Below are 14,296 nucleotides of genomic sequence, written 5' to 3' on the forward strand. Positions count from 1 at the left end.
TGGCAGTTGCCATCGAGTTTCTCTCCTACATTTTCTATTTTCCATCAACATTTTTCATGTACAAATCTGGTTCAGAACTCACGCCATTCCAGGCATTTATTGCTCTCTATGGGATATCTATGATGATGCAGGTAATCAACATATTCTCATTTTTCAATATCTATTATTCTATTATATTATATCTTATTACATCACTATATTCCACTCCAATATCACAATTTCTCTCCTAGTAAATGATAATAAAACTACTTCCATTATTCCTTCGAAGTTTTTTTAATTATTCTTCTCTAACACCTTACCTCTAGACACTCATTTCTAGTACCTTGTCATTGATCAATATTTTGTATCAGGGTGGGCCTAGTAGGGAGTGGGCTTAGGTATATACAATTCCATTATGAAGATACTTTGTCTTCCTCAGGGAAATCAAACTTTTCCCTCAGGGAGAAAGAGCTGTATTTTTCACTCTAGATATACAAATAACCAACGTACCTACAATACATTGTATTCTAAACGAATTCTGAATGAATTTGCAGGCGACTGAATCTCAACCACTGCTGCACGCTAACAGCAGATTTCGCAAGCACGTGGACCCAGGTTACCTGGGGCTATCGATCGAGGGGTGGAAATTTAATTGTATTCATTGTTTAATTAAATGTAATTGTATTCTAGGTACATTGCAAATAACTATCGATCGCCACTTAAAAGTGTCATATGTGGAGGATGTTTATAAAATGCAAAACATAATGGAAATTCACCACAATCATATTACAGGGGTAGAACGTACAAGTGTGTACCTATTTTGAAGTTGATACAAAACTATTGAAATTTTGAAAAAAATTGAATAGTTTCGTATCAACTTCAAAATAGGTACAATTTAATAAATTCATTTAATAAATCAATTCAATAAACTCATTTCAATTTCAGTTTCACCAGAAAACCTTTTTTCATCTTTCCTCAATTTTTGAATGGACTTTTTTTGTAATGCGCCCAATATTGTCGCATGGAATTATTTCCAGATCTTCATGATGATCAGAACGCGATCAGAATTGCTGGACATCATTCAGAGTATTCACGACAAATACACGGCTGACGGATCTCATGCCGAAGTTGAGAACGAACAGAGTCGTAAAAGATCGCTGTGGCTCATTTCTGCCATCACTGTACTGCAGGTATTTTGGAAACTGAACAAAGCATCACTAACATCTCCACTTTTCAATAAATTGTACACGACAACATGGACATCACTTGTAGCTAGTGCACTATTTGTCCAAGAAAGTTGCATCTAGAGCTGAACAGAGACAGACATACCTGTATGCGCCAGGAACACGCGTGTTTCACTTTTCATCAGTTGACGCTATGCTTATTGTATTTGTATATTTCTGTTCCTGTACAAATACAGATATAATAAGGATAGCATCAGCTGATGAAAAGTGGAATGCGTGTGTTCCTGGCGCATAATTCTGTATGTACCTTAGGTGCTTAGGATAATAGAGATGAAACATGAGAGATGATTCTGGTAGAAACTTGTAAACTACCTATTTCAGCATTCGTGAATGAAACGTGAATTTTACTTCATTAACATCTAGTAAACACCAATTTGAATACGGTATCAGAGTAATAAACTAATAAATAAAATTACGGAAGACTTTATTAAGGATAAAATAACAAAAACCAAATTGAGATTAATAAGATCGTGGGTAAAACAAAACTATTATTTTAAAATTGAGAATTGAGTTGGCTGAATCACCAATTTTTTGGCAATATCAATTGTGTAAAAATTATTAAAACTCGAAAAGGTTTAGCCTATATTATTTTTCTGTGCATCTATATTTTGTTTATCAAGTACTTGATTATTGATAAAATTCAACATCCATAGATTATCATCCATCAACAGAATTGTATCATTTGTACTGCTGTTATTAGATTAAAAAATGTATTTCTTATTTTTAGAACTCGTGGCTGGAGCTCAGGGCTTCTTTTCCCAGTCACGCCAAAAACCATTGTAATCTAATGATTATTTTATTCGTAAAAATATTTCTTGTATTTGGCGATAAATTCATTATTCATTCATTCAAACGTATGCATTTAAATATTCCCTTATTTCCTATTTTCTTAAGGATCCCATACATGAATAAAATTCAAATTTTCGTGTTAATTTGTGTTATAAGGAGAGACCTAATTCCAATACAATTCTATCCCTCCCTTTATTCAAAAATTTTGAAAAAGGTTTTGAGTGAGAGTAGATATCGATGTCCTAATTAGGTTTGCCATGTCTATTGTTAATTTACTCTTGATGTAGCACAATATGAGATTTAGCAATAAAAGTGCTTTTATTTTTCATTTTCGCAAATACTTATTATATGAGCAACATTTATACCTTATACGCAACATATCAATTTCAAATTATTTGTATCATCTACCGTATGCAACCTATATGTTAATGGGAATCGTTGATTGAATATCCTTCCAATCGGAAAATAATGCTAACCATTTTTACTGTAAATCAAAGTCTGATAACCCTGTTCTCGAACAACTAAGCAGTCCTTTAAACATCATTTAGCTAATGAAAGTATTTTATCAGAGAGAATTAATTTGTTCCACAGAATTTGTAGAGTTTTGAAGAAATGGAGTGTTAGTGTGAAACTTTCTACCGGATGATAGCAATAGCATAGCACTGACATCCTTCTTAACACTTTTTAATTTATCGAATGTAAAATATTATATTATTATAACATTTTCTATTTGTGCAGGTTCCAACATTTCTAGGAGGCATAATCAACAGCGAATACATAGGCAATAATGAGGATAGCATAAAAGCCAACATACATTTCGGTAGGAAGAATCCAGAGCGACTTATCGCCTATCTTCCCTGGCTTCCTTATGACTACACAATTTCGCCATACTTTGAAGTGACCAAAACTCTGATGTACATAGCGTTGACTATGGGTTGTATATCAATGATGGTCCGATACTCAGTATTGCCTATGCTAACTTTCTACATTAATGGGCAATTCGATATGATAGCTAAGCGATTCGAGACTTTGAAAGCGACTGATGAAAAGCTAGATGATGGAAGAAAGATGAGAGAAGAGTCAATACTGAATGATATCATAAGATCACATCAACAAGCTTTAAGGTGAGCACTTTTAAATACCTTCAAGACTTCATATATATCAGTTCAGAGTAGAACTCCTGTGATAGAATAAACAAATACTATTTTTTTTTTTTTTGACTTTGGAAATTGAAAAGAGATTAATATTATATTCTTCTTTCGGCGTGATTACTGTGTTGCATATCCATATTTTTTACTATTGATAGAGAACTTCAATTTTGAAAACACTTATGAAGTGAAAAATGAACTAATTAGTTGTGACGATCGTCACTACTAATATTAAGTGCATTTACCACTTAATAAGTATTTCAGGATTAATTTGACTTTAAATTTTGGTTCAATAAATTGTCTGTTCTCGTTAAGAATAATATTTTTTGACAGTGATCTGAATCCTATTGAAAAATGTTAAAAATTAATTAAATGATTAAACTCAGTTTCCTCGAATAAACGTGAAGAATGATAATTATTGTGTAGAAATAATCCGAAGTGATTGATTGGAAAAATGAGGGAGCGTAAGTGAATTTATTTCAAAATTGAATTTTACCAGTTGAAAATCTTCAAATAAAACTTATTTGCATTGAAATGCACAATCAATAACAAGTTGAATAATTTCATTTATCTTTACTCAGTTTGTGAAAATAGTTGATAAGCCTATTTCACTTTAATTATCTCACTTTGGACTAAAAATCGATGATAAAAAAAATACTACCAAAATCTGTTTCCTCATGAACTCACAATATGATTCGAATTTATTCTTTGTTTCAGTTTATCAAGACGAGTTATTGTTTATTTCCGACCAATAATTGTTACAAAAACAATATTTTACTTCGGAATTCTGGCGGATCTTCTCTATGCAGTTACGGAGGTGGGTTTTCCTGTGGTGCTTTTAAATAGCCTAGGGCAATCGGAATTATTGTAAAATATTCGGAATTTGAACCCCTTTGAGAAAAAATATTCTTAGCTAATCAAAAATACGTACATTAATGTCAAAAAGTGACTAAAAAATAGTCTTAGCTGATCAAAAAATACTTACGGAAATTCGATGAACTATCCACGAAAGAATATGGATTGAAGCAGGAAAAAATCTGAATATTGATAACACCAGTTCAACGTGCTCAGAAATAATCTTCATTGCAAACCTCACGGCGGGGTTTACACTTAAGATTTCAACTGAAAATATAAAGATTCGATTCAAAATAGTTCACTGTTAAACAGGAGATGAAAGTAACTTTATTATTTTCCATGTACCTACTCCAAAGGTATGAGTTATTCATAATTTGTCTACCAGTTTACCCTACTTACAAAATGTGATTTAGGCCTATATGGATTTTCCATTGCCTCTCTCAGCTCATATTTTGCGAAGAATGCATTTTTGACACTTTTAAAGCATAAAAATGGCACATATGTCAATGGGAAAAAATACTAGAAAGTAGACTGTTAACATTTGATATCAGGAGCACTATAACTTACCTCGGATTAGGAGATTATTTCTAAGAAATAAAAGGTAACCAAACTCGCCTTCACTATCATTCAGTTTGATAAATATTTATTAGATAGGCTTCTAATGTGATGGCCTGCTCAAGTCCCAGAGAATGTGTCCATTGAATTTGATAATCACGCCCTAAAGTAAGTTAAAATGTTTGAATATCTTGGAGGATGGAAAAGATAAACTGGATATGAAACGTTGAATCAGAGAAGCTTAGGGTGTGCTCATTAGTGAAAGGCAGCTTCTTCCCTCAAATAGTCCAACGTTGAAAAAAGGGACTATAATAAAGAGTTACATTCATTTATTTAAAATATGTGGAGGCTAACAGGTAAACCCCAAAACTTGCCCCCCTAACAAAACGTACATAATGCAAATGTTTTATCTAGAGTAGCTCTCTATGGGTCTGAAACTTGGACTATTGGTAAGGCTGAGGAAATGACTAAATGCCTTGAAGTGTGGTGATGAGGCGAATGCTCAAAGTATACAGTAATAGACTGACAGAGTCACGAATGAGGAGGTATTCCAAAGGGCAGTGGAAAAGAGACCTCTTCTGAATTTTCTAAGGAATAGACGACATTTTTGGATTGGACAAAATTTAAAAAAATAAGACACAACGCATCCACGTTAAGTAATCTGAAGGTACAGTTGATGGAAAGAGGGGTCATGAAAGGCCCCGGCTACAGTATCTGAGAAAAATGACGAAGGATCTGGGTGCTATGAGCTATGTACAATGGGAGAGAGTAGCAATGGACAGATCTGAATGGAGGGCTGTCAACCAATTAAACGATTGAGCTAAAATAAGAACGCTTCTAATACTTATGTACTATCTGCACTTTATTCTCCTTCCTGCAATTTTATATTATCGTAACCACACACAAAACTTATCGCATTGCAAAATGATCAAAGAACATTTTTTCTTACAAAATTTATATTTTCTTTTTCAGCAAACTGCAGGCACCGCACAACAAATAAACTGCTGCTTCTGTTTAATGAGCTGTGGATATGAACTGCTATTGGACTGTTGGTGTGGAGAATATATTGCAAGAAAGGTGAAATTTCCAAATTTCCAATAATTCACTATAAAGTTAGTCACTACACAGGGGTGACCCCCCCCCAAGCCCGAGGACGCACCCCCCACCCTAAATATGATTTTATATTAGGTACCAGATTATAGCACCAACCCCCTCCCAAAAAATTTTATCATCGGGAAAAATGTCGTTATATTAAGCACTGCTTCAAAAAAGACTCTCCCCCAAAAAATTTCAAGGACGCAGTCCCCTGTTATACAACAATACTGATTCACTGTATTCAGTTCATAGTTCATAGAGAATTTGAATACCAAAGAAATTTAATTTATGAACAATCTATTATTCTTCTATTTATGTTAATTTAATTTGATATGCGAATGATTATTTTGAAGTAAATAGTTCAATATGGTACGATAACTTAGTTGAAACTACACTGAGGTTTACAATCTTAATATAGATCACTGAATCTTTGTGAAACCATTTTTAAATCAAAATTATACTGGCTCTGAAGATTTTAAGCTTGAAATAATGTCAGAGAATAATCTTCTGAGCTCTATTGTTTGTTGTCCAGAGTCAACTTGTTGGCTTTGCAGTCTACAAATCGGAATGGCACAATATGTCATTCAATGTGAGAAGAAGTTTGGCGATTGTGATTACAAGGGCACAGAAGCCAGAACAGCTCAATGGGCGCACTGGGTTTATACCCATGTCACTGGAGACTTATATACAGGTAGGGCGCCTGATTCAAGATTAATTTGTGGTAGAATTTAGAAGTTGAAGGTTTAAATGTACTGGTATATTCTTCTAACTGTATTTCAACTACCATATCGTACTTAATCGTATTGACCAAGAAGTTTTGTAATTCATCTATGAACGAAATTTGTAGGTAGGCCTACCATATTGTCTACTTGATTAAATTGCATTTGAAATCACGTAATACTTAATTATAAATTAAATTATTCACTTACAGAGTTGAGCAGACTGTACCACAGGTTTTTATATACTTTTTACTGGTGAAATTTTTCAAAGTTTATGGATTTGAATTTTATCAATTTTTTCATATTAAATCAATTTTGTAGGAAATATTGAATCACTTTTTTCTATTGAAAAGAACGACTAGCAGTCAGCATTCTGACTGCAAGTCGTTCTTTTAATATGAAAAAGTGATTGAATAATAAGCAGTTCGTGATGGAAAACAACATTGAAAAATATTAAAATATGAAGCTGCTAAAATTGTAACTTATTGTCGGAACTGATCCTGTTACTGTAACAGGTAAATTTATGAAATTTTGGGGGTACATTTTTTACGGTATTGTTTACCACATAAAAATTTTTTCACGGAAAATCAATTTTTGAGAAATTGATACCTTTTTAAAATTACTCATTTCAAGTTATTTTTTCAATTGGATTGCATTCCTCCAAATAATATTCAGAGAAAAAAATAATTTAATAAACAGTAACTCAAATTGAGTAATCAGAAAAACAATATCAGTTTTATAATGAATTTTGTTTTATATACGTGGAGCTGAATGCAGAATTTTTTTAATTGAAGAATTTCTATAAGAAATAGTAGTAGAGGGAATAACCCAATGTTAAAATCTTGATAAAGTATCATATGAATATCTTTTCCTAAATTTGTGCAATATTTTTAATTTTAATCATATCAATGTGTTTTTCCATCACAACGTAGTCTACATTCAGTCTTCAAAGAGAATATTGCCAGTCATAACATTCCCTATAACTTGCCTATTTGATTATCTGTTTAAATTTATTCTCTGGATCAAGATTGATAGGCTAACTGACGGATATCAATTTAAATTTATTATTTAATCAATCTTTTTCAGATTTTCAAAGCGTCCTACTCCTACTACACAGTACTTCAGAATTTAAATAAAGCTGATCAACAACTACAATTCTGAAACTTGAAATAAAAGAAACACAAACTATGTCAACAATTCAACTGTGCAGCCAAAATATTCAAATTGAAGCACTGTTAATACTATATTAGTAAATTAGTCTCATAAATGGTGATAATGTCTTGAATTTTATTCTAATGAGTCAATCCAGTCGAGTTGTGTCAAATCTTTAGAAATTTATTCAAACTGGGCCCAGTCATTTTGATTAAAATTATTATAACGGCAAGGTATTTTGAAGTTATAAGTTACGGCAAAAATAATCCTGTTAAGCTGCGTTTACACAAAAGTTATTAATAAAATGTTAATAACTTAATCCTTAAAGATTCTATTAGATTGAACATAACTTATCATACACATGATGAACATATGGGTTTTTCAAGTTCAATCTAATAGAATCTAAAATGATCAAGTTATTAACATTTTGTTAATAACTTTGTATAAACCCAGCTTTATTTCATTGTAACAGAATTATTATTATTGGACAGAATATTCATCAATCACTACATCATAATTATGGTAATAGTCCCTTGAAAAATAATAACGATCAAAATAACAGAATATTTAAAATTTTATTATTTAACGACAATCCAAATTAAATGCTGTACATGAATGCAACATCTCAGTAATTTCGATCTGTAACAAAATGTGTTTTTCAATAATTTTTAAAATATATATTTTATTAAAACAACCCATAAGAAGTACTGCAGCTATTTGAAACGGGTAGATTTATTGACAAAGCCCTAATGATTTATCCATATCACATTCAGGACTCTGAGAGAAACTCATAGTTTTTATTTCAATCCTGTAATTTGATTGTCATAGAAAAAAATACGAATAAATATATAAACAGCCGTACATGTGCTGAAAAAGTTTGTTTATAAAATTTTAAATCGACTTTCAAAATTCTTATCAGAATTAAATTTATATGTTATGTACACACATTTCAACTATCGACTTTCACAATAATTCTTATCAGAATTGAATGATGATTCATATGTTATGCACAAAAATTTCAATTTATCTACTCATCCGAGCAAACGTAATAGAGTAAATAACTGATAGAACCATGATAACAAGGAAGAAGAAGGGGGCAGAGAACCTTTGTACTCTTGGTGCCAACAGCCAGTTTTCAGTTTAGTTTAATAACTCGTCTGGGCAAGATAGTTGCAGTATTTCTGCCTAGAATAGTGTTGTCAGGACTTCCGTGAGCCGAAAATCGAATATATCTTTCTCTTATTTGGAATTTTGACTTTACTCATCCAGCATGGTGTCATTAAGTGTATTACTTAGTATCTGTGTAGTATTATTAGCTGATGTCATTTTCGTTTATGGCGAAGAAGTAAAGTTCTCCAAATGCCAAAAATGTAAGTAGCCTATCAATTGAGAATTTTACACTATAATTTAGAATAATAAAATTCTTCTGCATTTCAAACCTATACCAGTTGATCAGCGATGTTTTCATTTCAAAAAACATTTAAATTTGAGTGGTGGAGCTGATGAGTAAATATGACAAAATTCTAACAATCATTCTGTCAAAAGGAGCACTGAAACTTATCATCAGAAAATTAAAGATGAACGTTCGTGTATTGTGGGTTGAAACGACTAATTTAAATTGAAGGTATAAACTTATTTATTGTAAAAAATAAGATTGAAAGTTTATTCAATTTCAACTACTATCTCAACGACTATTACTTGAAAGAATTGTTTAAATTTTCCAACAAGCAGTGTGAATTCACTACAAGAAACCAAGTAAGTTACACCATTACAAAATGAGATAATGCAGAAATTAGTCGAATTCTCGATTGTTTCAATTAACGAAATTCTTTTGGCCGTTCTGACCGTACAAAGAAGTGATGAAAATAAATAATGTACGGCCTTAAGGTAGGCGCACACAGATCGTCATCGGACGGACGGCACGCATCGGACGGATCGGACGAATTGATTTGATGCATTGTTTTCAATTGGAGTGCGCATACCTATACGATGCGGATAGGTATGCGCACTCCAATTGAAAACAATGCATCAAATCTAATCGTCCGATCCGTCCGATGCGTGCCGTCCGTCCGATGACGATCTGTGTGCGCCTACCTTTAAACTGCGGCCTCACCTATCTAGGTATCTAGAGGAATTTCAAGAGATAATGAGAAATTATTATGTAGTTTCTAATCCTTTACAAACTGTGGATTTCTATCAATTTTTCTAACAAAATAGTGTCAATATGCAGGTTGCCATTGCTACTTTATAAAGAGTAGATGGTAAAATATTTATATAAGTTATGAATCTATATAAAATAGTAATAATTTCTATGAACTAAGCGATGCGAAAGTATACTGCATTCATATCTCACTGACTTCTGATATTTATTTATTAAAATTGAATCTTTTCCATATAAAATGAAATTGACAAGCCGACATTGAAGTATTGAAAAACTGAATAATTGTGTTTTTGAAAGAAACAAAATTGAAATGTGTTTTGTAATTTCTATTGCAGTCCAAAGAGACAAGGATGGAGTAGCGAGACAGTATGAGCAATCGTGTAACATACAGAAAGTGTTCGTTGACCCATGCCCTGATGCGGCCAGCAATGAGCCTTGCAAAGTGAAACACGGCAATGAAGGAGCAATCACTGTTCATTTCACACCTCGTAAGTTCAAAAATATTACGATCCGCGTCATTACTTATATTTTATTCTAGTTATAATAAAACTTAAAATTTGATTCATTCACTACTCTTTCATTCTAAAGAAGTACCCATTTTAATTCAGTTTAGAATATGATTCATATCATGATTATAAGATTCGTCTCTGCTGACAACGTGTCAGATTGATTTCTGTTAAAGTAAATTGTTTCAATAACTATTATAATATTTTCAATAAAAATACTAATATTGAAATCATATTTAAACCGCTTGTCACAACAGACTTTCCTAGTTATTCAATTTGTAATAAATTATTCAGTTTAGTACACCGGGTCAAGAGTGTACACCCCAAGAGTGTACCTATTCTTATGGCGATTCGATTTCATTATCCAAGTGAATTTTCAAATGTGGATTACCAGTACTTAGCTTGTATATTGGATTATGTCTATTAACGATGTATATATGAGAAAACATGACATACGTTATCAAAGAGAAACATATTCCAATAAGCATGAATTGGAGAATCATTAGTAATTTCGATATAATATAATCAAAGTTATTTATTGGATATTCTAAAAATTTTGACAAAGCTTCTAAAGCATCGTTCGAAGATATGATAAACTATTTATTGAATCAGGTAGAAATAATAAATAATTAATAAAAAACAGACATAATACCAAAAAAATTCTATTTATGTATTCTATTATTTGTAGGCACCTGCTGTAAAATCTTTTAGGTCTAGCGGGACCAATTTTGTAATGCATTTTACTGAATAAAATGATTGATTGATTAACGTCCCCTATTAGTAATACTCCCCTAAATAAAATTCTAGTAAAACTAGTATAATAGTAAAACTTCCCCTAAATTTAATAGGATAATAAGTAGTCTAATTTATGTAACTGAAACGGACTAGTTAAAATATTATTCAGAAAAAAATTACTTATTTACATTACAAATGTTGCATAATTCTTCCACGAATAAGATGAAAATACAATTATACGTTGTCTGTTCTATTTGAAAAAGACAATAAGTTAAGTGGCATGTGGCTATATAAGAACTTTGTTTCATTTTTTATTCACTTGGGAATGAGCTGTGTTGGGGAGGGACCTCAACTCAATGGAAACCCTTCCACCCGACCATAAATCAACCACTAACTTGACCGAAAATTGGAGATACTTAATTAATGTTACTGTAATATAAAATACGATTTTCCCTCTCATGTATTCAGCTCATCTATAACTATCTATAGTATAACAAAGGTACGGATAAGCTTATAGACATACGGGATAGAAATTCAAGAATGACGCATCATCACGTCTGAACTACTGGACTGAAAAACTTGAAATTTTGCATATAGATTCTTAATTTACCGAGGATGGTTATAGGCCTATTATAATTCGTCAATATTTTAGTAAGTCAAGTGTTCAGTTTGACAAGTTTTTAATTAGACCCTTGTGAAGCACGGGTTACCTGCTAGTCTACAATAATTTATTGTTTCCGAGACTAATAGCTACACCATTTTTGACAGAATTTTCGGCAACAAACATCAGTTCGCAAGCCTACTGGGACCAAGCACTAATGAACGTACCATTCGAAGATATGGACACCAATGGATGCAAGTACATGAAGTGCCCCATGGAGAAAGATGTCGCCACCACCTACAGCTACAAAATCGGCATCAAATCCACCTACCCACCGGTAATACTGTAATTCCATTAATTAATTTACAACTTATTGTTTTATAATTGCGTGATTCAAATTGAATATTACATGACTAATACTATTACTCATAATATGTAGGAAGCACATGACGACGTCCATGTAGCCTAATTCTTTGAAAATATAATACGGCGACTGATAGAAAACTCTCGTTTCATCATGTCTATTTTATAGTTATATTATTTACAACAGTTGAATCAGTATTACTAGTGTATTTTGATTTGGACTGTACTATAAATTTGAAAAGGAACAGTTTTGGGCATAAGCCTGTTGAGCCTTCTCATATAAGTGTGATAATTGTACATGACTAAATTACTAGTACAACAGTATTACTAATATCAGTAGTTGAATCGATATGATTTTCGAAATGGAAGATTTTGTTGTTCCGGTGACCATGGTACAATTAACTGATATATTGTTCTAAGCTTGTAAATGTATACTACTTATGTATATGTTCACTTGCGATTGTGGATTCATATACGACATATTTCCAATTTTTTATGTAAAAATGATAAATTCACAAATATTTAGGCCTACTTGAGTTTTGAATATAGCCGGATCACCATGAGAAAGTCCATGGATTGCTATCCAAAGCTTTTTTTGGGGGGTTTTCTCGTGGCGTTTAAGAATTGCAGCATTTAAGAAATGAAGCAGAATTATTTGATAAATTCCAACAGTCAACACCAATCTCACTGTGAAATACGAATGTAAATTCAATCCGCACAGTTGAATTTGCAAAGCATTAACATGCATTAATAGAGATAGATTGACAAATGGAAACAGAAAATATTCTGTGTGATCTGGACTCAAAACACCTTTAAACAATATACTCACAATAGTTTGAGAAGTGATGAATAACTCTCTAATTTGAAGAAGATATTACTACTCATAAAACCATTGATAGCTTTTAAGATTGAATTTTATTTTCTTCATATTTAGAAGATACTTAGATTTTTCAAGTTGATGAAAACGTGTTCTGTTCCAGGACATCTACACCGTGAAATGGAAGGTACTAAGTGCTGAGGACCCAACAAAGGAATGCTGTTTCAGATTCAGACTGAAGATTGTACCATGAGCTTCGTGTACACTAAATATTATTGATTTATTGATGATATATTGTTTTTTAAAATAAAAACACCATTTGTTCACTTTAATTGACAGTTTTCCTACCATCCAATATTGTAACCTTCATAGACATAATTGTGTCAATCCAATTCTGACAATCCAATTACATGTTACAGAGCTACATGAAAAATAAAGAAGTTCTTATTGCTTTTACACTGCTGTTTTTTCATCTCCATACGCACAGTATCCATTACGCAGCAATCTTGAACATAAGATTACATGCTTTCTGATCTCCATTTTGAGTATACCAATTGTTGGATGTAAGATATCACATCTTTAATAGCATTCTTTTTTATGCACGTGTATTGTTCCCGTATCATTACTGACTGCATTAAACAATCCAGTCTAGCAGATAAATTTCAGTTCACATACGATAATCAAATGTCAGTTACATAATATTTTTGTATCGTTTGTTTAGATAGTCTTGAACTTTGATTTCGCCATGACCCTAAAAAATTCAAACTGGCTCATGTGCACTAGTAATCTACAAGAATCTTTAATAAAATTGAACAATATAGGAATGTCCTCAATTGTAAATCATAATATTTATCAAAAATTGTTATTGAAGAGTATATTGTTCAGTGCATAATGAACGTCATAGTAATAGAAATTCAAGGCCTGGTTACACATAGGTTAATGACGTCATCCGACCGCTGCTAAATTCGTTCATGGGTTCTTCTAATTACTTCCTTTGGATGACATCATTTTACGGCTGTTGAATGTAATAGGCGTACATGCGAACGGGAACAAGTTGACCACTACCTATTAATAGTACCGTATTACGGAGTAATTATTTTGGGTAATTTATTTAATCATTCAGAATTACACAACTTACAGAAAAGTACCACAGGCTTATAAGCCCAAAACGGTTCCAATTCTAATTTATACAACAGTCCAAATGTAATTAATAAAAATTTGAAGATAAAATGTTGCAAGTCCTACTGTTTAGATGTAATGATGATGCGGATGAATGATGGATATAGATATGAATGTTGCTTCACTTACTGAGTATGTTCCTAACTTGAAGTACAGAGGCCTGCTACAACCGGATTATGAAATCCAAACCGCATTTTGCTTCAAATTCTTCAATTTTCCAAAGGTTTTCTTCTTTCATCAACTGATGAAGACTGGCAGCATTCGAGGGTATATTCTTGTAGCCTTACAAAAAATCAAAACCAAAGTCAGTATGGGTATTCAAACTTGGTAGGTCACTTTTCTTACCAGAAAATCTTACTCCATATTACAATAGAGAAACAATAGTGTAAGGAGATATC

The 14,296-nt window shown here is 32.2% G+C and overlaps 2 protein-coding genes across 3 annotated transcripts; both read left to right on the forward strand.

The window, feature by feature from the left end:
• Positions 1–857: 857 nt before the first annotated feature.
• Positions 858–7,659, forward strand: LOC120353603 (odorant receptor 49b-like). Of its 2 annotated transcripts, XM_039438029.1 has the most exons (6): positions 871–1,169; positions 2,751–3,136; positions 3,878–3,977; positions 5,543–5,647; positions 6,198–6,356; positions 7,471–7,659. In XM_039438029.1, exons 1-6 carry the CDS (start codon positions 966–968, stop codon positions 7,543–7,545), a joined length of 1,029 nt encoding a protein of 342 aa, XP_039293963.1. In that variant the 5' UTR covers positions 871–965; the 3' UTR covers positions 7,546–7,659. The 2 variants fall into 2 exon arrangements, with proteins under 2 accessions (XP_039293964.1, XP_039293963.1); XM_039438030.1 differs by lacking the exon at positions 5,543–5,647 and having other exon boundaries at positions 858–1,169.
• Positions 7,660–8,420: 761 nt separating this feature from the next.
• LOC120353604 (MD-2-related lipid-recognition protein-like) lies at positions 8,421–13,051 on the forward strand. Its single transcript, XM_039438034.1, has 4 exons — positions 8,421–8,906; positions 10,033–10,185; positions 11,707–11,876; positions 12,883–13,051. The coding sequence occupies exons 1-4, from the start codon at positions 8,807–8,809 to the stop codon at positions 12,970–12,972; spliced, it is 513 nt and encodes a 170-aa protein (XP_039293968.1). The 5' UTR covers positions 8,421–8,806; the 3' UTR covers positions 12,973–13,051.
• Positions 13,052–14,296: the final 1,245 nt, after the last annotated feature.

Source organism: Nilaparvata lugens, chromosome 11 (assembly GCF_014356525.2).
Source record: "Nilaparvata lugens isolate BPH chromosome 11, ASM1435652v1, whole genome shotgun sequence".
Classification (NCBI taxonomy): Eukaryota; Metazoa; Arthropoda; class Insecta; order Hemiptera; family Delphacidae; genus Nilaparvata; species Nilaparvata lugens.